This window comes from Oncorhynchus mykiss, chromosome 26 (assembly GCF_057628025.1).
Source record: "Oncorhynchus mykiss isolate SJ-2025 chromosome 26, ASM5762802v1, whole genome shotgun sequence".
Classification (NCBI taxonomy): Eukaryota; Metazoa; Chordata; class Actinopteri; order Salmoniformes; family Salmonidae; genus Oncorhynchus; species Oncorhynchus mykiss.
In genome coordinates, this window is record NC_143047.1 from 44,345,474 (window position 1) to 44,373,090 (window position 27,617).

General features: G+C 48.0%; 2 protein-coding genes across 4 annotated transcripts; one reads left to right on the forward strand and one right to left on the reverse strand.

Annotated features, from left to right (window-relative positions):
* Positions 1-2,721: 2,721 nt before the first annotated feature.
* Positions 2,722-24,430, reverse strand: LOC110507001 (E3 ubiquitin-protein ligase arih1). Of its 3 annotated transcripts, none has more exons than XM_090223231.1 (14): positions 23,927-24,430; positions 22,801-22,868; positions 22,233-22,377; positions 20,809-20,901; positions 20,429-20,484; positions 18,276-18,342; positions 17,887-17,993; positions 17,578-17,620; positions 15,319-15,390; positions 14,880-15,010; positions 12,749-12,806; positions 7,843-8,103; positions 6,833-6,945; positions 2,722-5,891 (listed from the first exon to the last, which is right to left on the reverse strand). In XM_090223231.1, the coding sequence occupies exons 1-14, from the start codon at positions 24,200-24,202 to the stop codon at positions 5,807-5,809; spliced, it is 1,575 nt and encodes a 524-aa protein (XP_090079357.1). In that variant the 5' UTR covers positions 24,203-24,430; the 3' UTR covers positions 2,722-5,806. The 3 variants fall into 3 exon arrangements, with proteins under 3 accessions (XP_090079357.1, XP_090079356.1, XP_090079355.1); XM_090223230.1 differs by having other exon boundaries at positions 12,743-12,806; positions 23,927-24,410; XM_090223229.1 differs by having other exon boundaries at positions 7,843-8,139; positions 23,927-24,396.
* LOC149971485 (uncharacterized) lies at positions 3,075-5,281 on the forward strand. The gene is made up of 3 exons (XM_090221656.1): positions 3,075-3,080; positions 3,584-3,984; positions 4,041-5,281. Exons 1-3 carry the CDS (start codon positions 3,075-3,077, stop codon positions 4,450-4,452), a joined length of 819 nt encoding a protein of 272 aa, XP_090077782.1. The 3' UTR covers positions 4,453-5,281.
* Positions 24,431-27,617: the final 3,187 nt, after the last annotated feature.

A 27,617-nucleotide genomic window follows, 5' to 3' on the forward strand; every position in this document is an offset into this window, starting at 1 on the left:
CCAGATCAGAGTCAGTAGGGATGACCAGGGATGTTCTCTGTTTAGTGAGTCCACCAGATCAGAGACAGTAGGGATGACCAGGGATGTTCTCTGTTTAGTGAGTCCACCAGATCAGAGGCAGTAGTGGTGACCAGGGATGTTCTGTTTAGTGAGTCCTCCAGATCAGAGGCAGTAGGGATGACCAGGGATGTTCTCTGTTTAGTGAGTCCTCCAGATCAGAGGCAGTAGGGATGACCAGGGATGTTCTCTGTTTAGTGAGTCCACCAGATCAGAGACAGTAGGGATGACCAGGGATGTTCTCTGTTTAGTGAGCCCGTCAGTTCAGAGACAGGAGGGATGACCAGGGATGTTCTCTGTTTAGTGAGTCCGCCAGATCAGAGACAGTAGGGATGACCAGGGATGTTCTCTGTTTAGTGAGTCCGCCAGATCAGAGACAGTAGGGATGACCAGGGATGTTCTCTGTTTAGTGAGTCTGCCAGATCAGAGACAGTAGGGATGACCAGGGATGTTCTCTGTTTAGTTAGTCCCCCAGATCAGAGGCAGTAGGAATGACCAGGGATGTTCTCTGTTTAGTGAGTCCACCAGATCAGAGACAGTAGGGATGACCAGGGATGTTCTCTGTTTAGTGAGTCCTCCAGATCAGAGACAGTAGGGATGACCAGGGATGTTCTTTTGATAAGTGTGTGATTTTTGACCACTTTACATTCAAAATGTAACAAGTACTTTTGGGTGTCAGAGAAAATGTATGCAGTAAAAAGTACATTATTTTCCTTCAGGAATGTAGTGAAGTAAAAGTAGACATAAATATAAAAATAGTAAAGTACAGATACCCCCCAAAAACTACTTAAGTAAAAATACATGAAAGTACTACTTAAATACTTCACACCACTGCAAGTAATACAGGTCAAGACAGATGATGCATGTATCAACAGTCCAGACCCCAAACAATTATCTTGGTTAGAGCGCCAGCACACCAAACTATCAAGTTTGACCTACTTGTGATGCTGTAGGTCTACGAGTCTATGAATGGTGCATTCGGAAAGTATTCAGGCCCCTTGACTTTTTCCACATTTTGTTACATTACAGCCTTATTCTAAAATGAGTTTGTTATTTTTGATCCAATCTACACACAATACCCCCAAAATGACAAAGCAAAAACAGGATGTATAAATGTGCTAATTTATTACAAATAATATATACCTTAAATTTACATAAGTATTCAGACTATTTGCTATAAAATTCTTAAATTGAGCTCAGGTGCATCCTGTTTCGATTGATAAACGTTGAGATGTTTTTACAACTTGGAGTTCACCTGTGGTACATTCAATTGATTGGACATGATTTGGAAAGGCACACACCTGTCTATATAAAAGGTCCCACAGTTGACAGCGCATGTCAGAGCAAAAACCAAGCCATGAGGTCGAAGGAATTGCCCGTAGAGCTCAGAGACAGGATTGTGTCGAGGCACAGATCTGGGGAAGGGTAGCAAAAAATGTCTTCAGCTTTGAATGTCCCCAAGCACACAGTGGCCTCCATCATTCTTAAATGGAAGAAGTTTGGAACTACCAAGACACTTCCTAAAGCTGAGCAATCAGGGGAGAAGGGCCTTGGTCAGGGAGGTGACCAAGAATCTGATGGTTACTCTGAGAGCTCCTCTGTGGAGATGGGAGAACCTTCCAGAAGGACAACCATCTCTGTGGCCAGGCGGAAACCACTCCTCAGTAAAAGGCACATTACAGCCCGTTTGGAGTTTGCCAAAAGGCACCGAAAGGATTCAGACCTTGAGAAACAAGATTCTCTGGTCTGATAAAACAATTGAACTATTTGGCCTGAATGCCAAGCATCACGTCTGGAGGAAACCTGGCACCATCCCTACAATGAAGAATGGTGGTGGCAGCATCATGCTGTGGGGATGCTTTTCAGCAGCAGGGACTGGGAGACTAGTCAGCATCGAGGGAAAGATGAACAGAGCAAAGTACAGAGAGATCCTTGATGAATTCCTTCTCCAGATCGCTCGGGACCTCAGACTGGGTCGAAGGTTCACCTTCCAACAGGACAGCAATCCTAAGCACACAGCCAAGACAACGCAGGAGTGGCTTCGGGACAAGTCTCCGAATGTCCTTGAGTGACCCAGCCAGAGTCCGGACTTGAACCGGATCAAACATCTCTGGAGACCTGAAAATAGCTGTGCAGCGACGCTCCCCATCCAACCTGACAGAGCTAGAAAGGATCAGCAGAGAAGAATGGGAGAAACTCTCCAAATACAGGTGTGACAAGCTTGTAGCGTCATACCCATGAAGACCCAAGGCTGTAATCGCTGCAAAGGGTGCTTCAACAAAGTACTGAGTAAAGGGTCTTAATACTTATTGTAAATGTGATTTGTTTTTTATTTTTAATACATTTCTGAAAATGTCTAAAAACTAGTTTATGCTTTGTCATTAGGGGGTATTGTGATGTCATTAGGGGGTATTGTGATGTCATTATGGGGTATTGTGATGTCATTGGGGGTATTGTGTATAGATTGAGGGGAGAAAAACAATTGAATACATTTTACAAGGCTGTAACGTAACAAAATGTGGAAAAAGTCAAGGGGCCTGAATGCACTGTGTGTTTATGGGTCTATGATATTTGATGCGGGTGGAATGTGAACAGGAGCCAAGTGTTTCAAGCATTAATTATATTTGGTCTAAAGAAACAAAATCATATAACAAATACATTTCCTTTTTGAATGACATTTATTTAAATAGGACATTTTGTTTGTAAGAATGGTTATAATACATGAAAGCAACTGTGTGTCTCTGAACTTCCCATTTCACAGAAAGTATCAGAAACAAAGAGATAAAAAATAGTATTTTCAGATGATTTCACACTTTGGTGAAGAGAAATCTTCGTTTCCGTCTTGTCAGCCACATCAACGTCAGACTCTCGTCTTTCTCGAGGGCTACAGTGCATTGAGAAATGTATTCTAACAAACACTGGACTGAGGACAGCACTGCGACTAGTCCAGCCACTTCTCTGGGCTCGGGTTCGTCTCGTTTTGGACCTCGTAAGCTCGTATAAAACTGGAAAGTGTTATGAAGGTAAAATGGCATCATGTTACCATGTTGGTACGACCCAGGCTGCTTTCCAAATGACAGCCTATCTCCTATAGTGCTCCACTCCCCGTTGGTCTGTGGTCAAAAGTGGTGCACTATATAGGGAATAGGGTGGCATTTCAGACTAGCAACCAGTGTAAACGCCACTCTCATAGTCTAGCCTAGATGCCAAAGCTTTACAACAACAGACATCTCAAAAACATCAGCGCTGCTTTATGCTCAGTCCTTCTATTTTTTTTGAAATGCAGTTGACGGACAAGACTCGTTCCTTAAAGCCCACGAAGCAGTTTGTATAGCTCAACTGGATGGTGCTATCGAAAACAATGCTCCTTTACACAACAGATAAAGAAAGGGGAGGGGTTATGGGGTACGTCTTGTCAGCCAGGTCTGTCACAGTTCCTACTTCTTTAGGGGACTAGGTCATGTAGTCATGCTGACTGACTCAAGTTTAAAACAGCCCTTTCAGGGAATTACATACCGCCTCCCAGGTTACCAAGGTGCCCTACCGCCTCCCAGGTTACCAAGGTGCCCTACCGCCTCCCAGGTTACCACGGTGCCCTACCGCCTCCCAGGTTACCACGGTGCCCTACCGCCTCCCAGGTTACCACGGTGCCCTACCGCCTCCCAGGTTACCACGGTGCCCTACCGCCTCCCAGGTTACCAAGGTGCCCTACCGCCTCCCAGGTTACCAAGGTGCCCTACCGCCTCCCAGGTTACCAAGGTGCCCTACCGCCTCCCAGGTTACCACGGTGCCCTACCGCCTGCCAGGTTACCACGGTGCCCTACCGCCTGCCAGGTTACCACGGTGCCCTACCGCCTCCCAGGTTACCACGGTGCCCTACCGCCTCCCAGGTTACCACGGTGCCCTACCGCCTGCCAGGTTACCACGGTGCCCTACCGCCTCCCAGGTTACCACGGTGCCCTACCGCCTCCCAGGTTACCAAGGTGCCCTACCGCCTGCCAGGTTACCACGGTGCCCTACCGCCTGCCAGGTTACCAAGGTGCCCTACCGCCTCCCAGGTTACCAAGGTGCCCTACCGCCTGCCAGGTTACCACGGTGCCCTACCGCCTCCCAGGTTACCACGGTGCCCTACCGCCTCCCAGGTTACCACGGTGCCCTACCGCCTGCCAGGTTACCACGGTGCCCTACCGCCTGCCAGGTTACCACGGTGCCCTACCGCCTGCCAGGTTACCACGGTGCCCTACCGCCTCCCAGGTTACCACGGTGCCCTACCGCCTGCCAGGTTACCACGGTGCCCTACCGCCTCCCAGGTTACCACGGTGCCCTACCGCCTCCCAGGTTACCAAGGTGCCCTACCGCCTGCCAGGTTACCAAGGTGCAAACAAAAACCCATGAGGAAAAGCTCAAGTCTGAAAAAAGAAATACATTTGTTTATTTTTTTTATGAGTGAATGTCACTCAATTTGGCTCTCATGAAACAGTTGGTAGTGTGTTATCTGGAAATTACAACTTCTAAGGAGAAACAGGAGGAGGGGTGGTGATGGAAGAACAAGAGGGAAGGAGGGGGGTTAGAACAAACAGGACATTACCTTCATCCCAAACGGCACTCTATTCCCTATACAATGCATTACTATTGACCAGGGCCCCATAGTGTACTATATAGAGAATATGGAGCCACTTAGGACACAGTGGAGTCATTCTCTGTTCCTTTCTCAAAACCCCCTCAGGTGCAATTAGCTGATAACCTCTGAAGGTTGCAAGGTTCAATTCCAACTATGAATAAATCAATGTATTACCTGAACTACAGTCTGGCGTGCTGTTAAAAAGAAGAAGAAGATGGTTTGTTCTTTAGTCTCATTCTCTCACCTCATGCTATCCTTTTTTAGGGGGATTTTGTTTTTTGTCAGAATTGCTTTCAAAAAGCTACCGCAACCCGGTCAGAGTTTCATCGCTCGTTCAAACTGTTTCTTTCCTTGTCCTCCTGGGTGAAGCTACACAGCTTCTAAAAAAAACCTCACAAAGAAAACATTTTCTTTTAAAGCAGGAGCGAACTTGTCTTCTACACAGCAACTATATTTGAATATTTGAAAAGAAGAAAAAAAAATAATAAATATTTTTCAAAACAACAAAAGAAAAGACAAATGAAAGAAAACGGCCTTGCTGTTCCATGCATATGTGTTATTTACAAACTGAAAAACACGGTTCCTTTTTCCTGCACTCCCCCCATGGTTCAACCCACATGGTTCAGCACCTTACAATCAGCAAAATCAACATTCAAAAAACCCTACATGTCATCTGACCACATTTTAATCAACATGGCTTGAACAGTTGGACTGTGTTGAACACAAACCCATGTCCCACACAAGGGTACTTTAAAAAGTAAACAAATAAAATACATCACTGGAGAACTGAACAGTGGGGGAGGGGGGGGGGGGGGGGGTGATGATGTTACTATAGTGACCAATGACCAATTGAGAGAAGCGGGGGGGGGGGGGGGGGGTTCTTTTTTTTTTGTCCTCACAATCCAATCTGCTACAAACAATACTGTTGTACGATTAATGTTAGAAATATTCTACTTTTTTTTATTTTATTATTTTGATATAATTTATTTTAAACTTTTCCATTAAACAAAACCCAAGAGGAGGAGAAAAAAAATGCAATATTGGGAAGATCAGCAACAACCTGCCCCGTGGCATTGCATCAGCGCTCTAGTCTGTAGAGGTTTTTTCTTTTTAGTAAAGAGTCTGTCCTTAATCTTCTATGTATTCCCAGAGGTCCTTCTCATAGCCCTCGTGCACATGTTGCAGCAGCACCCGACGCCGACTCTCACAGTATCTGGAGGACAGGAAACAGGAAACAGGTGAGGAGGAGAGGAAGGCTCATTTTAAAAATGACTTCTATAGAACTCAGCTGTACTTCCTGTCATCATAAAGACATCTATACCAGGTATAGAACTCAGCTGTACTTCCTGTCATAATAAAGACATCTATACCAGGTATAGAACTCAGCTGTACTTCCTGTCATAATAAAGACATCTATACTTCCTGTCATAATAAAGACATCTATACCAGGTATTGAACTCAGCTGTACTTCCTGTCATCATAAAGACATCTATACTTCCTGTCATAATAAAGACATCTATATCACATATAGAACTCACCTGTACTTCCTGTCATAATAAAGACATCTATACTTCCTTTCATAATAAAGACATCTATAGCAGGTATAGAACTCAGCTGTACTTCCTGTCATAATAAAGACATCTATACCAGGTATAGAACTCAGCTGTACTTCCTGTCATAATAAAGACATCTATAGCAGGTATAGAACTCAGCTGTACTTCCTGTCATAATAAAGACATCTATACCAGGTATAGAACTCAGCTGTACTTCCTGTCATAATAAAGACATCTATAGCAGGTATAGAACTCAGCTGTACTTCCTGTCATAATAAAGACATCTATACCAGGTATAGAACTCACCTGTACTTCCTGTCATAATAAAGACATCTATACCAGGTATAGAACTCACCTGTACTTCATGTCATAATAAAGACATCTATACCAGGTATTGAACTCAGCTGTACTTCCTGTCACCATAAAGACATCTATACCAGGTATAGAACTCACCTGTACTTCATGTCATAATAAAGACATCTATACCAGGTATAGAACTCACCTGTACTTCCTGTCATAATAAAAGACATCTATACCAGGTATTGAACTCAGCTGTACTTCCTGTCATAATAAAGACATCTATACCAGGTATAGAACTCACCTGTACTTGTCCTGTACTTTCTGTTTGATGTCCTGCAGAGAGTCCTGGGAGATGTCCCGCTCCAGATATCCAGACAGAACCTCCGTAGCGTTCTCCAAGTCAGCCTGATTGTTCTAAAAGAGGACCGCTTGGGTTCAGTCATAGCATATACACTGAATGAACAAAACATTAAGAACACCTGCTCTTTCTGTGACAGGCTGACCAGGCGTAAGATTGTCAGTGTAGATGAAGGGGAGGAGTCAGGTTAAAGAAGGATTTTTAAGACCTGAGACATGGATTGTGTGTATGTGTGCAATTGAGTGTGAATGAGAAATACTAAATATTTAAGTGCCTTTGAACGGGGTATGGTAGTAGGTGCCATGCGCACCGGTTTGAGTGTGTCAAGAACTGCAACGCTGCTGGGTTTCGTAAACTCAGTGTATAGTATAGGGCCACTACTTTAAAGAGGAGACCTTGACTTGTAGCCCTCCCTTCTCTACCCCCCCCCCCTCTCCCTTCTCTACCCCCCCCCCCCTCTCCCTTCTCTACCCCCCCCCTCCCTTCTCTACCCCCCCCCTCTCCCTTCTCTACCCCCCCCCCCCCTCCCTTCTCTACCCCCCCCCTCTCCCTTCTCTACCCCCCCTCTCCCTTCTCTACCCCCCCCCTCTACCTTCTCTACCCCCCCTCTCCCTTCTCTACCCCCCCCTCCCTTCTCTACCCTCCCTCTCCCTTCTCTACCCCCCCCTCCCTTCTCTACCCTCCCTCTCCCTTCTCTACCCCCCTCTCCCTTCTCTACCCCCCCTCTCCCTTCTCTACCCCCCCTCTCCCTTCTCTACCCCCCCTCTCCCTTCTCTACCCCCCCCTCCCTTCTCTACCCTCCCTCACCTCAAAGATGGGACTGGTTGTTCTTTTTCAGGTAGAAGGGTTAGGACTATAGCTGTAAATTTACCAAAAAGAGGATGGACTGGTTGTTCTTCTTGAGGTAGAAGGTTTTGGGTAGAAGGGTTAGGACTATAGCTGTGAAAAGTTACCTCAAAGATGATGGACTGGTTGTTCTTCTTGAGGTAGAAGGCGAAGACGTAGGTGAACATGAGTGTGGAGCGACACTGACACAGCACGTCCACGGCCTTCTTCAGGAACTGCACCTCGATCCAGGACATGTTGTGATGCTGCATCTCCTCCATCTTGGCCTTGACCCCGGCGTACAGCTTGTGCTCGAAGCGCAGCGACTGCATGTGGTTCATGTAACGGTTGCAGTAGAACAGGTACCTCTGCAGGGCTGCCCTGGACCGCTGGAGGAGGAGGAGGAGGAGGGACAACGCCTGGCTCTTAAAATTAGAACAATCATCAAGCCTGGGTGAATATGTTTATCATTATACATGCTCATCATCACTAGTATAACCACCACTAGCATAACCACCGCCACTAGCATAACCACCACCACCACTAGCATAACCACCGCCACTAGCATAACCACCGCTACTAGCATAACCACCGCCACTAGCATAACCACCGCTACTAGCATAACCACCGCCACTAGCATAACCACCGCTACTAGCATAACCACCGCCACTAGCATAACCACCGCCACTAGCATAACCACCGCCACTAGCATAACCACCGCCACTAGCATAACCACCGCCACTAGCATAACCACCGCCACTAGCATAACCACCGCCACTAGCATAACCACCGCCACTAGCATAACCACCGCCACTAGCATAACCACCGCCACTAGCATAACCACCGCTACTAGCATAACCACCGCCACTAGCATAACCACCGCTACTAGTATAGTAGCGGTGGTTATCACTAGCACACCCACCACTAGCAGCACACCCACCACCACACCCACCGCTAGCAGCACAACCACCCACCACCAATAGCAGCACACCCACCCACCCACCGACCACTAGCAGCACACCCACCCACCGCTAGCAGCACAACCACCCACCACCATTAGCAGCACACCCACCATTAGCAGCACACCCACCACCACTAGCAGCACACCCCACCACTAGCAGCACACCCAACCACCCACCACCACTAGCAGCACACCCAACCACCCACCACCACTAGCAGCACACCCACACACCCCCCACCGCTAGCAGCACACCCACCCTCCCAACACCACTAGCAGCACACCCACCCTCCCAACACCACTAGCAGCACACTCACCACTAGCAGCACACCCACCCACCCACCCACCACCACTAGCAGCACACCCACCCACCCACCACCACTAGCAGCACACCCACCCACCACCACTAGCAGCACACCCACCACCATCAGCACTCCCACCACCATCAGCACACCCACCCACCCACCCACCCACCACCATCAGCACACCCACCCACCCAACACCACTAGCAGCACACCCACCCACCACTAGCAGCACACCCGCCCACCACTAGCAGCACACCCGCCCACCCACCACTAGCAGCACACCCGCCCACCCACCACTAGCAGCACACCCGCCCACCACTAGAGCACACCCGCCCACTACTAGCAGCACACCCACCCACCACTAGCAGCACACCCACCCACCACTAGCAGCACACCCATCCACCACCACACCCACCACTAGTACACCATAACTGGCATCACTAGCACACCCAAAACTAGTAGCACAACCACCACTAGAACACCATAACTAGCAGCACCACCACACCATAACTAGCAGCACCACCACCACTAGAACACAATAACTAGCAGCACCACCACCACCAGCACACCATAACTAGCACAGCAGACAGTTAAAGTCTTAAGTTTACATACACTTAGGTTGGAGTCAATAAAACTCGTTTTTCAACCACTCTACAGCATAACCACCGCCACCACTAGCATAACCACCGCTACTAGCATAACCGCCACCACCACTAGCATAACCACCGCCACCACCCCTACTAGCATAACCACCGCCACCCCCGCTAGCAGCACAACCACCTCCACTAGCAGCACAACCACCACTACAACAACCATCACTAGCACACCCACCACTAGCAGCACACCCACCACCAATAGCAGCACACCCACCACCACCACCACTAGCTGCTAGTTGAAGAACACCATCCCAACCGTGAAGCACGGGGGTGGCAGCATAATGTTGTGGGGGTGCTTTGCTGCAGGAGGGACTGGTGCACTTCACACAATAAATGGCATCATGAGGCAGGAAAATTATTTGGATATATTGAAGCAACATCTCAAGACATCAGTCAGTTTGGTCGCAAATGGGTCTTCCAAATGGACAATGACCCCAAGCATACTTCCAAAGTTGTGGCAAAATGGCTTAAGGACAACAAAGTCAAGGTATTGGAGTGGCCATCACAAAGCCTTGACCTCAATCCCAGAGAAAACTTGTGGGCAGAACTGAAAAAGCGTGTGTGAGCAAGGAGGCCTACAAGCCTGACTGAAGTGTTCATTCAGTATTGTTGTAATTGTCATTATTACAAAAACAAACAAAAACCAAAAAAACAGTATCGGCTTTTTTTGGTCCTCCAATAATCGGTCGACCTCTAATGTAAACGTCCGACTTCAACTGTAACTAGCCCACCCCCCCCCACTACTAGCCCACCCCCCCCACTACTAGCCCACCCCCCCCCACTACTAGCCCACCCCCCCCACTACTAGCCCACCCCCCCCACTACTAGCCCATCCCCCCCACTACTAGCCCACCCCCCCACTACTAGCCCACCCCCCCACTACTAGCCCACCCCCCCCACTACTAGCCCACCCCCCCACTACTAGCCCACCCCCCCCACTACTAGCCCACCCCCCCCACTACTAGCCCACCCCCCACTACTAGCCCACCCCCCCCACTACTAGCCCACCCCCCCCACTACTAGCCCACCCCCCCCACTACTAGCCCACCCCCCCCACTACTAGCCCATCCACCCAACACTAGCCCACCCCCCCACTACTAGCCCACCCCCCCCACTACTAGCCCACCCCCCCCCACTACTAGCCCACCCCCCCACTACTAGCCCACCCCCCCCACTACTAGCCCACCCCCCCCACTACTAGCCCATCCACCCAACACTAGCCCACCCCCCCACTACTAGCCCACCCCCCCCACTACTAGCCCATCCACCCAACACTAGCCCACCCCCCCCACTACTAGCCCACCCCCCCCCACTACTAGCCCACCCTCCCCACTACTAGCCCACCCTCCCCACTACTAGCCCACCCTCCCCACTACTAGCCCATCCACCCAACACTAGCCCAACCCCCCACTACTAGCCCAACCCCCCACTACTAGCCCCCCCCCCCCCACTACTAGCCAAACCCCCCACTACTAGCACACCCTCCCACTACTAGCCCACCCACCCACCACTAGCCCACCCACCCACCACTAGCACACCCACCCACCACTAGCATAGCCACCACTAGTACGCCACCACTAGTACACCGTCACTAGCATAGCCACCACTACACCGTCACTAGCATAGCCACCACTAGTACACCGTCACTAGTACGCCACCACTAGTACACCGTCACTAGCATAGCCACCACTAGTACGCCACCACTACACCGTCACTAGCATAGCCACCACTACACCGTCACTAGCATAGCCACCACTAGTACACCGTCACTAGCATAGCCACCACTAGTACACCGTCACTAGCATAGCCACCACTAGTACGCCACCACTACACCGTCACTAGCATAGCCACCACTACACCGTCACTAGCATAGCCACCACTAGTACACCGTCACTAGCATAGCCACCACTAGTACACCGTCACTAGCATAGCCACCACTACTACACCGTCACTAGCATAGCCACCACTAGTACGCCACCACTAGTACACCGTCACTAGCATAGCCACCACTAGTACACCACCACTAGCATAGCCACCACTAGTACACCGTCACTAGCATAGCCACCACTAGTACGCCACCACTAGCATAGCCACCACTAGTACACCGTCACTAGCATAGCCACCACTAGTACACCGTCACTAGCATAGCCACCACTACTACACCGTCACTAGCATAGCCACCACTACTACACCGTCACTAGCATAGCCACCACTACTACACCGTCACTAGTACGCCACCACTAGTACACCGTCACTAGCATAGCCACCACTAGTACACCACCACTAGCATAGCCACCACTACACCGTCACTAGCATAGCCACCACTAGTACACCACCACTAGTACGCCACCACTAGTACACCGTCACTAGCATAGCCACCACTAGTACACCACCACTAGCATAGCCACCACTACACCGTCACTAGCATAGCCACCACTACTACACCGTCACTAGCATAGCCACCACTACTACACCGTCACTAGCATAGCCACCACTACTACACCGTCACTAGCATAGCCACCACTAGTACACCACCACTAGCATAGCCACCACTACACCGTCACTAGCATAGCCACCACTACACCGTCACTAGCATAGCCACCACTAGTACGCCACCACTAGTACACCATCACTAGCATAGCCACCACTACACCATCACTAGCATAGCCACCACTACACCATCACTAGCATAGCCACCACTACACCGCCACTAGCATAGCCACCACTAGCATAGCCACCACTACACCATCACTAGCATAGCCACCACTAGCATAGCCACCACTACACCGTCACTAGCATAGCCACCACTAGCATAGCCACCACTAGTACACCACCACTAGCATAGCCACCACTAGTACACCACCACTAGCATAGCCACCACTAGCATAGCCACCACTAGCATAGCCACCACTAGCATAGCCACCACTAGTACACCACCACTAGCATAGCCACCACTAGCATAGCCACCACTAGCATAGCCACCACTACACCGTCACTGAACTGTTGTGGGAATGAGGAAATATGTCATTATACATGATGGTCAACAAAGACCAGGACTGTGTTGTGATTCTAGTCTACAGTGAGGAACACTAAAGACACCATGACTCACTGTTACCTCTTGGGCGTCCCTCGCTGCCTTGGCATCATCCTCATTGTAGCGGTTGCAGTTGTACCTACAATAAACACAGAGCTAGGAATTAGTGAGAGGAGAAAAAAAACATTTTAGTCCCAATATACATTGCTCAAAAAAATAAAGGGAACACTTAAACAACACAATGTAACTCCAAGTCAATCACACTTCTGTCAAATCAAACTGTCCACTTAGGAAGCAACACTGATTGACAATACACTTCACATGCTGTTGTGCCAATGGAATAGACAACAGGTGGAAATTATAGGCAATTAGCAAGACACCCCCAATAAAGGAGTGGTTCTGCAGGTGGTGACCACAGACGACTGCTCAGTTCCTATGCTTCCTGGCTGATGTTTTGGTCACTTTTGAATACTGGCGGTGCTTTCACTCTAGTGGTGGCATGAGACGGAGTCTACAACCCACACAAGTGGCTCAGGTAGTGCACCTCATCAATGCGAGCTGTGGCAAGAAGGTTTGCTGTGTCTGTCAGCGTAGTGTCCAGAGCACGGAGGTGCTACCAGGAGACAGGCCAGTACATCAGGAGACGTGGAGGAGGCCGTAGGAGGGCAACAACCCAGCAGCAGGACCGCTACCTCCGCCTTTGTGCAAGGAGGAGCAGGAGGAGCACTGCCAGAGCCCTGCAAAATGACCTCCAGCAGGCCACAAATGTGCATGTGTCTGCTCAAACGATCAGAAACAGACTCCATGATGGTGGTATGAGGGCCCGACGTCCACAGGTGGGGGTTGTGCTTACAGCCCAACACCGTGCAGGACATTTGGCATTTGCCAGAGAACACCAAGATTGGCAAATTCGCCACTGGCACCCTGCTTTCATCTTCACAGATGAAAGCAGGTTCATACTGAGCACGTGACAGATGTGAGAGTCTGGAGACGCCGTGGAGAACGTTCTGCTGCCTGCAACATCCTCCAGCATGACCGGTTTGGCGGTGGGTCAGTCATGGTGTGGGGTGGCATTTCTTTGGGGGGCCGCACAGCCCTCCATGTGCTCGCCAGAGGTAGCCTGACTGCCATTAGGTACCGAGATGAGATCCTCAGACCCCTTGTGAGACCATATTCTGGTGTGGTTGGCCCTGGGTTCCTCCTAACGCAAGACAATGCTAGACCTCATGTGGCTGGAGGCCACACACACTACTGAGCCCCATTTTGACTTGTTTTAAGGACATTACATCAAAGTTGGATCAGCCTGTAGTGTGGTTTTCCACTTTAATTTTGAGTGTGACTCCAAATCCAGACCTCCATGGGTTCATAAATTTGATTTCCATTGATAATTTTTGTGTGATTTTGTTGTCAGCACATTCAACTATGTAAAGAAAAAAGTATTTAATAAGAATATTTCATTCATTCAGATCTAGGATGTGTTATTTTAGTGTTCCCTTTATTTTTTTGAGCAGTGTAGTTGTAGCATCCTTCATTATTACAGCAACAAAGACCGACAGCAACCGGAGGGATGCCAGTTTGAATCCCGGGTCTGACAGAAAATCTGTCCGGAAGTGAGCTTTTAACAGGAGAGGTGCTAGCAACAAGTCCTAGATGCCTTCACCTGCCTTGATCAAGGCACCTAACCCCCCCCCCCCCCCACCCACAACAACTTCTCCACGGGCACCCAAGTAAGGCAGTATGTGTCTTTCTGGGGTGTTGGGATAAAGCAGAAGGACAATAATGGAATCTAAAAGGGAATGTATCTTCCCCCCCAGAGTCAGATGAACTCGCCAATACCTTTTTTATGTTTCTGTGGCCAGTATGAAGGAAGTTAGAGGTAGTTTCACGAGCCAATGCTCATTACTGCAAGTCTATGGGTATCTTACTAGCATGCTAGCAGATTTTTATATATATATTTTTTTTGAACCTTTATTTAACTAGGCAAGTCAGTTAAGAACAAATTCTTATTTTCTATGACGGCCTAGCATGAACAGTGGGGTTAACTGCCTGTTCAGGGGCAGAACGACAGATTTGTACCTTGTCAGCTCGGGGATTTGAACTTGCAACCTTCCGGTTACACGCCCAACCACTAGGCTACGCTGCCGCCCAGATACCCATAGACTTCCAGTGAAATAGCACTAGTCAGTAGGAGGTAGATCCCCCACCCACCCACCAGGCAGAGCCGTGTGGTTCCCAGGGCCCCAGGCAGACCCAGCAGAACTCTGCCTTGCAGCTCTGGTTCCGACACACCATGTGGTTGCAGCCGCCGTCCTTCTCAATGGTCACGTGGCATTTGGGGCACTCCTGAGGGACAGATGGCCAAGCAGAGATGGGGGCTCAGTAACATCGTCCATCGTTCGCACAGCGGCAGCACTATAGAGCAACATGTAAGAGCCAGTTTCCCTGACACAGATTAAGCCTAGAATATCCACAGAGAATGCTTTTTTAGTCCAGGAATAGGGCGTAATCTGTGTCTGGGGGAAACCAGTCCTAAAAATGCTTAAAGAGATCCTCAAAATACAAATCTACCTGGTTTCGTGGGAAGGACACACAAGTGATCCATAAAAAAAACAGACCAGGATTGTATTTAGAGCTAAAGCCTTTTTAAATACCCTTGTATTGGCTGCGATCCAGTTAGACGTCTCGCTGTCATCGTCACACTTCTTGATCCATTTCCTCAACCACTGAAAGATTACAACAAAGAGATTCAATACAACAAGTTCAAAGTCACCAATCTTGGTTTGATAATATTACAGTTTAACTATGTTAATGTCAGGGGACCTCTGTCCCAAGCACACTTTACCACTGACCATGAATGTGTAGACTAGGGCCCAGTCTAGAACCAACCCATCGTCACTAGTGGAGAACTGAAAGGATAAGCAATATGGTGACCATTCTACCTATCCTGTCAGGGGACAAGGTGAAGCTACCACCACCATCAGGGGACAAGGTGAAGCTACCACCACCATCAGGGGACAAGGTGAAGCTACCAACACCTATCCTGGTAGGGGACAAGGTGAAGCTACCACCACCTATCCTGTCAGGGGACAAGGTGAAGCTACCACCACCTATCCTGGTAGGGGACAAGGTGAAGCTACCACCACCTATCCTGGTAGGGGACAAGGTGAAGCTACCACCACCTATCCTGGTAGGGGACAAGGTGAAGCTACCACCACCTATCCTGTCAGGGGACAAGGTGAAGCTACCACCACCTATCCTGTCAGGGGACAAGGTGAAGCTACCACCACCTATCCTGTCAGGGGACAAGGTGAAGCTACCACCACCTATCCTGTCAAGGGACAAGGTGAAGCTACCACCACCTATCCTGTCAGGGGACAAGGTGAAGCTACCACCACCTATCCTGTCAGGGGACAAGGTGAAGCTACCACCACCTATCCTGTCAGGGGACAAGGTGAAGCTACCACCACCTATCCTGTCAGGGGACAAGGTGAAGCTACCACCACCTATCCTATCAGGGGACAAGGTGAAGCTACCACCACCTATCCTGTCAGGGGACAAGGTGAAGCTACCACCACCTATCCTGTCAAGGGACAAGGTGAAGCTACCACCACCTATCCTGTCAAGGGACAAGGTGAAGCTACCACCACCTATCCTGTCAGGGGACAAGGTGAAGCTACCACCACCTATCCTGTCAGGGGACAAGGTGAAGCTACCACCACCTATCCTGTCAGGGGACAAGGTGAAGCTACCACCACCTATCAGGGGACAAGGTGAAGCTACCACCACCTATCCTATCAGGGGACAAGGTGAAGCTACCACCACCTATCCTGTCAGGGGACAAGGTGAGGCTACCACCACCTATCCTGTCAGGGGACAAGGTGAAGCTACCACCACCTATCCTGTCAGGGGACAAGGTGAGGCTCCCACCACCTATCCTGTCAGGGGACAAGGTGAAGCTACCACCACCTATCCTGGTAGGGGACAAGGTGAAGCTACCACCACCTATCCTATCAGGGGACAAGGTGAAGCTACCACCACCTATCCTGTCAGGGGACAAGGTGAAGCTACCACCACCTATCCTGTCAGGGGACAAGGTGAAGCTACCACCACCTATCCTGGTAGGGGACAAGGTGAAGCTACCACCACCTATCCTGTCAGGGGACAAGGTGAAGCTACCACCACCTATCCTATCAGGGGACAAGGTGAAGCTACCACCACCTATCCTGTCAGGGGACAAGATGACGCTACCACCACCTATCCTGTCAGGGAAAAGGTGACGCTACCACCACCTATCCTGTCAGGGGACAAGGTGATGCTACCACCACCTATCCTGTCAGGGGACAAGGTGAAGCTACCACCACCTATCCTATCAGGGGACAAGGTGAAGCTACCACCACCGTCAGGGGACAAGGTGAAGCTACCACCACCTATCCTGTCAGGGGAGGTGAAGCTACCACCACCTATCCTGTCAGGGGACACGGTGAAGCTACCACCACCTATCCTGGTAGGGGACAAGGTGAAGCTACCACCACCTATCCTGTCAGGGGACAAGGTGAAGCTACCACCACCTATCCTGTCAGGGGACAAGGTGAAGCTACCACCACCTATCCTGTCAGGGGACAAGGTGAAGCTACCACCACCTATCCTGTCAGGGGACAAGGTGAAGCTACCACCACCTATCCTGTCAGGGGACAAGGTGAAGCTACCACCACCTATCCTGTCAGGGGACAAGGTGAAGCTACCACCACCGTCAGGGGACAAGGTGAAGCTACCACCACCTATCCTGTCAGATCTACAGTACATTAAATGTATATGGGGTAAGGGCTAGAGTTGTTTTTGTGGCCTGCGTCTGACCACTATTACATTACCACTGACAGGGAGGGTTGAATTTAGACTCGGTTGTGACATACCTTACACTTGACGGGATCATGCCAGTTCTCGCCACAATTGAAGCTGCAAATGAATGGGGTTGAAATAAAGATCCACATGTAACCATTAAAATCAATGCCTTTTTTTAATTATAGGATTCCATTTGTGTGACAACGGCAGGAGATTTCATCATGCGTTTTTGAGAACAGTGTGTGAATAAAATCAAGACGTCTTCTGTGTGAGTATTAGTGGTAAGATGGTCTTTTACATGCCAGAGAACGTGTGATATACAACAAAAAAACAAAACCAATAAGCAGGGAATCTAAGTCACAGTATGGCTTGTCTCTTACCAGAACTGCCGGCCACATGTGCATCTCACAGGCTTAGCATCTGGGTACTGGACTTTGACTACGTGATGACAGTCTGGCGCCGGGCACCATTTTAACAGCCGATTGCACTGAGGACGAGAGGACAGGAACATAAGAAGTGGGATACAAAAGCAGAAGGAATTACATGCCGATCCTCCTCTTCTCCCAAACAGGCGAGATTATCTATCATCTGAAGAACAGATTCAATATTCTCACAGCTAGGCTTACATGGAAAACGGCTACATTGTATTTTAGAGTACAGACATCTCCACATAAAGCACAATATGCTGTGTGTGTGTGTGTGTGTGTGTGTGTGTATATATATATATATATATATATATAAAATCAATGAAGAACATTACACAGCTTACCTCTACAAAACTATTGGTAATCAAGTGTTGGTACTTCAACTTCACCTTGGACTCTGTGATCAGTCTCCTATAGGAAAATAATGTGGTTTTCAAATGATAATTCAAATGTAGTGGATTTGAACAAATACAAAAAAAATGGTGATTTATAAAAACTCATCTGCTACTCTACATCTTCAACTCTCACGTGTAGAACAAGCAGCGTGTAGGAACTAGCAGCGTGTAGGAACTAGCAGCGTGTAGGAACTAGCAGCGTGTAGGAACTAGCAGCGTGTAGAACAAGCAGCGTGTAGGAACAAGCAGCGTGTAGGAACTAGCAGCATGTGGAACTAGCAGCATGTAGAACTAGCAGCATGTAGAACAAGCAGCATGTAGAACAAGCAGCGTGTAGGAACTAGCAGCATGTAGAACAAGCAGCGTGTAGAACTAGCAGCATGTAGAACTAGCAGCGTGTAGAACAAGCAGCGTGTAGAACTAGCAGCGTGTAGAACTAGCAGCGTGTAGAACTAGCAGCGTGTAGAACTAGCAGCGTGTAGGAACTAGCAGCGTGTAGAACAAGCAGCGTGTAGAACTAGCAGCATGTAGAACAAGCAGCGTGTAGAACTAGCAGCGTGTAGGAACTAGCAGCGTGTAGAACTAGCAGCGTGTAGAACTAGCAGCGTGTAGAACTAGCAGCGTGTAGAACTAGCAGCGTGTAGGAACTAGCAGCGTGTAGAACTAGCAGCATGTAGAACTAGCAGCGTGTAGAACTAGCAGCGTGTAGAACTAGCAGCGTGTAGGAACTAGCAGCGTGTAGAACTAGCAGCATGTAGAACTAGCAGCGTGTAGGAACTAGCAGCGTGTAGAACTAGCAGCGTGTAGAACTAGCAGCGTGTAGAACTAGCAGCGTGTAGAACTAGCAGCGTGTAGAACTAGCAGCGTGTAGGAACTAGCAGCGTGTAGAACAAGCAGCGTGTAGAACTAGCAGCGTGTAGGAACTAGCAGCGTGTAGAACTAGCAGCATGTAAACTAGCAGCATGTAGAACTAGCAGCGTGCAGGAACTAGCAGCGTGCAGGAACTAGCAGCGTGCAGAACTAGCAGCGTGTAGAACTAGCAGCGTGCAGAACTAGCAGCGTGCAGAACTAGCAGCGTGTAGAACTAGCAGCGTGTAGAACTAGCAGCGTGTAGAACTAGCAGCGTGTAGAACTAGCAGCGTGTAGGAACTAGCAGCGTGTAGAACTAGCAGCGTGTAGAACTAGCAGCGTGCAGAACTAGCAGCGTGTAGAACTAGCAGCGTGCAGGAACTAGCAGCGTGCAGAACTAGCAGCGTGCAGAACTAGCAGCGTGCAGAACTAGCAGCGTGTAGAACTAGCAGCGTGCAGAACTAGCAGCGTGTAGAACTAGCAGCGTGTAGAACTAGCAGCGCGTAGAACTAGCAGCGTGCAGAACTAGCAGCGTGTAGGAACACTAGCAGCGTGTAGGAACACTAGCAGCGTGTAGGAACTAGCAGCGTGTAGAACTAGCAGCGTGTAGGAACTAGCAGCGTGTAGAACTAGCAGCGTGTAGAACTAGCAGCATGTAGAACTAGCAGCATGTAGAACTAGCAGCGTGTAGGAACTAGCAGCGTGTAGAACTAGCAGCGTGCAGAACTAGCAGCGTGTAGAACTAGCAGCATGTAGAACTAGCAGCGTGTAGAACTAGCAGCGTGTAGAACTAGCAGCGTGTAGAACTAGCAGCGTGTAGAACTAGCAGCGTGTAGAACTAGCAGCGTGTAGAACTAGCAGCGTGTAGAACTAGCAGCGTGTAGAACTAGCAGCGTGTAGAACTAGCAGCGTGTAGAACTAGCAGCGTGTAGAACTAGCAGCATGTAGAACTAGCAGCATGTAGAACTAGCAGCGTGTATGTAATGTTGAAACATAATAATAATAATAAATATAAAAGGCTTTACTGTCAAAGAGCGGATAGACGCAATGAAATGTGTTGGTTTTTACAGGGTCCTCCATAGTAGTAAGGAGCCCCTGGAGCAAATCGGGGTTAAGTGTCTTGCTCAAGGGCACAGACAGATTGTTCATCTTGACGGCGCGGGTATTTGGAAACCAGCAACCTTTCAGTGACTGTCCCAACGCTGTAACCGCTAGTCTACCTGCTGTGGAATGTAAAGAGACGTAACACTTACATGACTGTGTTGTCGTCCACCAATATATCACAGCTGTGAGCTGGGCAGGAAATTGTCTAAAAAAAAGAGAAAGGAAACATGGTGAGATTTTTTCACATCTCAACAAAAAGCCCAATGATTGCTTTTCCTGAGTCAGAATAAGAGTTTACAGTCCATGGTAACGATACATACATACATGCTGTGTGTATGAATGTATGTATGTATGTATGTATGAATAAGCGCTTGGTCAAAGGTCATTGTATTAACGTTTTGTCTGTGCTATTGCATTGCTTTCTTCTTGACTACTTCCTGCTGACCTCTTGCCAGGCCCCGCCCACCAAGGGTTTCTTACCGTAAGGGTCTTTTCTCTGGTTAAACAAAAAGGTGTTTGTGGTGCTTACCTGTCCCATCCCCTCCTCAATGATTTTGGTAGTCAAGTAGTCACCCCAACACTGCATGCAGAACTTGTGTCCACACTCCAGGCCAGTGAAGTACTGTGGGAGAGGAAGATGAAGATTCAGTCATAGAGGCTAGGGGGTAAGGGTAAGAGGCTTGGGGGTAAGGGTTAGAGGCTAGGGGGTATGGGTTAGAGGCTAGGGGGTATGGGTATGGGTTAGAGGCTAGGGGGTATGGGTTAGCGGGTAAGAGGCTAGGGGGTAAGGGTAAGAGGCTAGGGGGCATAGGTTAGAGGCTAGGGGGTATGGGTTAGCGGGTAAGAGGCTTGGGGTAAGGGTAAGAGGCTAGGGGGTATGGGTTAGAGGCTAGGGGGTATGGGTTAGAGGCTAGGGGGTATGGGTTAGCGGGTAAGAGGCTAGGGGGTAAGGGTTAGCGGCTAGGGGGCATGGGTTAGCGGGTAAGAGGCTAGGGGGTAAGGGTTAGCAGGTAAGAGGCTAGGGGGTAAGGGTTAGCGGCTAGGGGGTAAGGGTTAGCGGCTAGGAGGTAAGGGTTAGTGGCTTAGAGTCTAGGGGGTAAGAGGCTAGGGGGTAAGGGTATGAGGCTAGGGGGTAAGGGTAAGAGGCTAGGGGGTAAGGGTAAGAGGCTAGGGGGTAAGGGTAAGAGGCTAGGGGGTAAGGGTTAGCGGGTTAGAGTCTAGGGGGTAAGGGTATGAGGCTAGGGGGTAAGGGTTAGCGGCTAGGGTGTAAGGGTTAGCGGCTAGGGTGTAAGGGTTAGCGGCTAGGGGGTAAGGGTTAGAGGCTCGGGGGTAAGGGTTAGAGGCTAGGGGGTAAGGGTTAGCGGCTAGGGTGTAAGGGTTAGAGGCTAGGGTGTAAGGGTTAGCGGCTAGGGGGTAAGGGTTAGAGGCTCGGGGGTAAGGGTTAGCGGGTTGGAGTCTAGGGGGTAAGGGTATGAGACTAGGGGGTAAGGGTTAGCGGCTAGGGTGTAAGGGTTAGCGGCTAGGGGGTAAGGGTTAGAGGCTCGGGGGTAAGGGTTAGAGGCTCGGGGGTAAGGGTTAGCGGGTTGGAGTCTAGGGGGTAAGGGTATGAGACTAGGGGGTAAGGGTTAGCGGCTAGGGTGTAAGGGTTAGCGGCTAGGGGGTAAGGGTTAGAGGCTAGGGGGTAAGGGTTAGAGGCTAGGGGGGTAAGGGTTAGAGGCTAGGGGGTATGGGTTAGCGGCTAGGGGGTATGGGTTAGCGGCTAGGGGGTATGGGTTAGCGGCTAGGGGGTAAGGGTTAGAGGCTAGGGGGTGTCTCCCTTCATAATACTGACTGACTGAGTTTGGGTAGTTCAGGTAGGAGATCTGACTTGGCATGTCCTGATCCTTTCAGATGTACACTACTGCCTAGCGGATAGGGAGTTGTGCATCTCTCCCTTCAGAGTAGGGTACTGACCGAGTTTGGGTAGTTCAGGTAGCAGATCTGACAGGGAAGATCCTGAGCAGAGGACCTCGTGTTCATCAGCCGCGTCCTCGACTTCTTACTGGGGTTGATGACATGGCATTCCGAGAACAATTTGTCAAGGTTCCCATCAAAATATCTAGTGAGAGAAGACATGTCATCACTGGCTGGGAAACACGCTACTTTAATTGGCTGGTGTATTATTCACTAGAATAGGGTCTTTAGGTCATGCTAGAACAAACGGTTACATAGAAAGGCAATAAGTCATAGCCAAACTAGAGCACCAAGACAAAGGCGAAACCTGTGCCAGATCTCGGGACTTTTAACTATTGGACATAGTGCAAACTGAGCATTAAAAAGGGCCTGCAGTAAAATTGGTAAACAGACAATTAATTTGATCAATTCAATTTCCTTGTGTAATGCTGTCTATTCATATTTAATACCAGACCATATGGCCATTCAACAGACCACCTAACCTAACACAATGATGGCACTAATAGAGCCAAGAGGATTACACTGTTTTTTTACAACAAATCATACAAGAGCCAATGTCACGACTAACCTTTCCATCAGTTTCTCTTTGTCCCAATTGAAGTGACTAAGAAGTATTCTTGTTATCGTTGCAGGGTTCTAGAGAAGAGTAACAAAAAAATGAGGAGGCAAAAATACACATTTATATGGCCTCCGGGAAAGCTTCATAACTTTGTTTAAAAGACAGCCACTTAACTAGCAAGCTATTTAGCATTGGATTATAATACACTAACCGGTAACTAGCAGTACGGTCATGTCAGTTACACAGACAAAATAAGGCTATTATTGTTCAAAATGTGTCTAATAATAGGATTTATATATTTAAAAATAAATCTGCAATTCATTGCAGACAAACTCAGTGGCTGACAGAAGTGGGAATCAAGGTTCGGCCATGTTGTTTCAGGCGCACAGGCCTCAAAAAAACCAGACAGTGGAAAGTAAAGATAGCAAAGTGAGCTAGTTGATAATCCAGGTGAAACTATGGACACACAGGGGGGGCGGATAGGATTTCAACAAAAAACTAAATAGCTCAGTAACGTTAGCTACTTCGCCATTTTGATGCCATGATAGTAGACAAATACTGTTGATGACAGTGTTGTAATAGCTACGTTGTAGGCAAATGACACAGATGACTAGCCAAACTAGCTAGCTTTTCTGGCTGGGTCTAATAGTTATTATTATTTATTTTTTGACTTCATCTTACTGTAGCTAGTTGGGTCAGCATCTTGGCAGAGTTGACAACTCACTTATATCTCGTTGAACCAGGCGCACTAGTCATTCAAGAGATATAACATGATGTGTTATTGGTTCGTTAGCTAACCTTAATTGACTCAACTAAAGAGAAAACATTTTGTCAGCTTCCCTACCAGACAGATACCATTAATTTAGTTAGCTGGTTAGCTACAGTAACAGTTTGTTGAAATGGAAGTCGGAGTAATTTAGCTACAGTACCTAAACTAAGGTAACGTTACTAACGGTAGTTTGTAACTAGTTAGGTAAGGTTAGCTAACAAACAGGCTAACATACGTTGAGGCTTACAGTCACCTACGATTGTTTGTGATGGACAGTAAACTAACTCGGTAAATAATTAGCTGTTTACGTTTTTACAATTTGCGGCCTACCGAGACCCAACATCCTCGGCCTTTCCTTCACCTCACCTGGATGACATCATTGACCTCCCTGATACACTCGACCATATGCTGAAGGATCTGTTCAGCAGTCAAAACCTCGAACCGATAATCCTCTTCGTCTTGACCGGGCCCTAGGCCACTGCCTCCGGTCTCCCCACATTCATCTCGTTCTCCACCGGCCACAACAGGATCATCCAACTCCACTTCCAGGGTGTCGTCTTCGGGATCCTCCTCGGCGCTGTCTTCGCTGCATTCCTCTTCCTCCTCGTCGAATTCATAATTGTACCCTTCGTCTGAGTCCATTACTCGGTTTAACTTGATATTGTGACAAGGTATGATACCAAACGCTAGATACTAGGATGTGTACAGGCCGCGACGAAAACAAGAGACGAAATATTTCGAAAGAGAAAAATATTTCCAGGGAGAGAGAGAGTAGCTACAACAACATGAGCGCAGCTGCCGCTGGACCAACAAAGAGATGCGGCGTCATACGGACCGACGCGTTACGTCAAAAATAAAATAAGGAAAGGATTGTCCAGGCAAGAGATGTACAAACACTTCAAAACTCATCACTGATATTTATTTGTTGAAGACAGCAATGGAATGTTTTAACAAATGATTACATATATATATATATATATATATAAGGCTGACATTCACCGTTGTGTTGTTTTTTTCTCTAGTGAATTTGACCTTCTTTTAAATGAGCCTAATCCTTCATGATAAATAATTAAACAAACATTGGTTATTTATATTCCTGTGTAGGACATTGTGTACTATGGACACAAGAATCCTATGGCCACATTACCCCCTAAAAATACAGTATTGGCATACCCATTACAATCAATGGATATATTGTCGTTTTAATACATTTAGTTTTGTATCATATTGTAGTGCTGTAGCCAATCACTTTATATCACATGTAAGCGCATGAGACAACATTATATAGGGCCTGTTTACAATTACACTGGTGAATCTTGCAGAGTGAGTGTGTATGTAGATACGTTACCACTAGATGGCAGCACATAGTTAAATCTAAATCTTTTGACCTGCATTGGATTTAATGTAGTGTGACTGACAGCAATCGGCTCCATAGCCTGTGGCTGAGGGCACAGTGTTGCGGTAATGTTATAGAACATAAGTAGGCTAATCTAATTTAGCAAGTATTAATTTTGCAAGTATATTGCAATAATTGTATATGTAGTCTTCAATTTTTTTTAAAACTCTACTGTTTAGGAAAATGTGGAATCACAAGGCGTCTTTAATTCACATAAATCTCCTTTGAGTATATCTGGGTTTTTTTTTCCGGATGATGAATAACCAGACTGTTTTCAAGAACTATTACACATCCTCAGAGACCTCTGTGAATTGAGGCATATTGTGTGTTTCAGGTTTTGTGGTCACAGTTTTTTTTGTAATGATTGTATCTTATTGAAAGCCTACACATACCACAATGAAGGACAAAATAATTACTAGACAGAAGAGTCTTTGAGCCAACACATTATATGTAGAGGAATGGTAGTTGAAAGCAGAATGGAGTGACCTGGGTCTCTGTACTCCACGTTTGTTTTTCGGGGAGACGTGTGACTGATAGCTGCTTGATTTCGTATTCATTGTTTGTAGTATTATTTTTTCCAATGCTGGTTGCAATCCCTCAACTACAATTGTAAACTGAATCTTTCCACTGTATAAATCATCTGCTGTTTACCAAAAAATAGCCTTTGCTGTGATGGCACAATTATCTGTAGCAGGTGTTCTTTTGTCTGGTGCAAATACAGTTTGTTTTCATGCTGTCGAACAAGAAAGCCCAAAGCAATAATCATTGCTTTATCTCCCATTGTAACAGTCAACAGTAGTTAACCCTCTAGGGTCTTAGAGATTTACAGACTTTATATGACAGATGGCCATGGTGTGATCTTTATAGATAGTGCTGCTAAATATCGGTTGCAACCTGTTGAGGAAACCAAACAGAAAAGCGATTGTAACATTCTGATAGATTTTTTTAAAACTAATTGGTCCTTTGACTAATCAGATTATTTATTTTGCCCATAATTGGGCAAAATATCAGAATTGGGCTGCCTGTAATTAACAACAGCCCAAGTAGACAAATACTGTATTCTCTTAAAGAGAGTGGACATTTATCTTACAATGCCCGCCAGCTGAAGAAAATGTTTAGATATTTTGTCATTTTGCAGATTACAAAAAAATCTAGTTTGGTAAAGCAACCCGATTGGGTAACACAAAAAAACTGATAGTGAATGTGTATGTAGATTTACAGTTGGGTGTAGAAGGATGAGCTCATAGCAACGGTACAGTACAGGGAAATACATTTTACCTTGTCTCTGTGCTCTTGTGATTACATGAGACAGGAGCAGGTTTAATGTGATACACCTTTAATGTGCCTCACAGCAATCCCCAGATCTGAGCCAGACCAGACAGAGCCTGGTCACATCCCGTTAAAGCATGAACTGAACTTTCCTCCTAACACAACAACACATCACTAACCGCTCAGTCTCCGTCTCAACACAAGCACTTCATTCCCCCCCAAAATAAATGGGATTGAAACAAAAATATAACATGGCTATTTTTTTTTTGGGGGGGGGGGGGGACACAGTGTATCCCCTGCTAGGATGCCAGCCCCCCTAGGTGAACACATACAAACACACACATCCCTCTGTGCACCGGCAGGGATACTCTATCTGTGAGATCCAGGGGGGTGGCAGTGAGGGGGACATACAAGTGCCACGTTACACTGGTCCTTTGAGCCGGGAGGACTGGGGGACAATGGTGCTGTTAACACTGCTGACTGGGACCTTTGGGCCTTCTGAAACTTTAATGTGATTTGGTGAGCGACCTACCGCTCGCCGAGGTCAGAGATGAACCCGGGCCCCGGCAACATCCCGGGGTTGCCGTGTGTCGTTGCCGCTGTAACCAGACACCGGCCCGGCGACGGGGGCAGAGGGGGAATCGGGTGCCGGCTCGTCTTTGTCCCCTGTGGCATGGATAATGACCCATCTGTCCTCACCGGGGGCACAGAGAGATGGGACTCAGTGTCTCAGGTAAAAAAGAGCACAGGTTACCAATCTGATTTATACAAGGCAGGACAGTGACCTGATCTCAGGCAGAGGAGACTGTTTTTGAATGATTTATACTCTGTGTTTTTCCTTCCTGTGGGTTTTGCCTCAGCTCGCACCATACAGAACTCTAGTCTATTCCTATCTAGTACTCGGGAGAGTTGTTCCTCTCTGTCTGTATCTTATCAGGGGTACATGATATAGATAGTGGGTTTATGTGCTTGATTTCCTTGTAATGAAGAATCTTTCGATCAATCGATTAAATTGATTTCTAAATAAATTTAGCTCAAATCTGAAAGAGACACCTTTCGATGAGTGTGCCTTCCTTGATAATCGATGATCAGTCACCTATAAAAATTCTTCCATTATGTTTTGGCACCTTGACAAAAGAGTGTATTTAAGTGAATTTCCAATCATAGCCCTGTAGCAGGGGCCAGGGCCAACTAACTTCTTCTGCATCTGGCAGAGGGCTAGGACTGACTTGGTCCCCTGGCAGAGTGGATGAGGGCTGGAGGACTTGGTCCCCTGGCAGAGTGGATGAGGGCTAGGACTGACTTGGTCCCCTGACAGAGTGGATGAGGGCTGGAGGACTTGGTCCCCTAGCAGAGTGGATGAGGGCTGGAGGACTTGGTCCCCTGGCAGAG

What these genes read in the sequence shown, in the direction of transcription:
- LOC110507001 (XM_090223229.1), bottom strand. Translation starts at nt 24,202, where the DNA reads ATGGACTCAGACGAAGGGTACAATTATGAATTCGACGAGGAGGAAGAG. An exon ending in AAAGAGAAACTGATGGAAAG is followed by an intron (nt 22,378 to 22,800) that starts GTTAGTCGTGAC and finishes TTCTCTCACTAG; the next exon opens with ATATTTTGATGGGAACCTTG. An exon ending in GGATCGCAGCCAATACAAGG is followed by an intron (nt 15,011 to 15,318) that starts GTATTTAAAAAG and finishes TCTGTCCCTCAG; the next exon opens with GAGTGCCCCAAATGCCACGT.
- LOC149971485 (XM_090221656.1), top strand. An exon ending in CCGCCTGCCAGGTTACCACG is followed by an intron (nt 3,985 to 4,040) that starts GTGCCCTACCGC and finishes CAGGTTACCAAG; the next exon opens with GTGCCCTACCGCCTGCCAGG.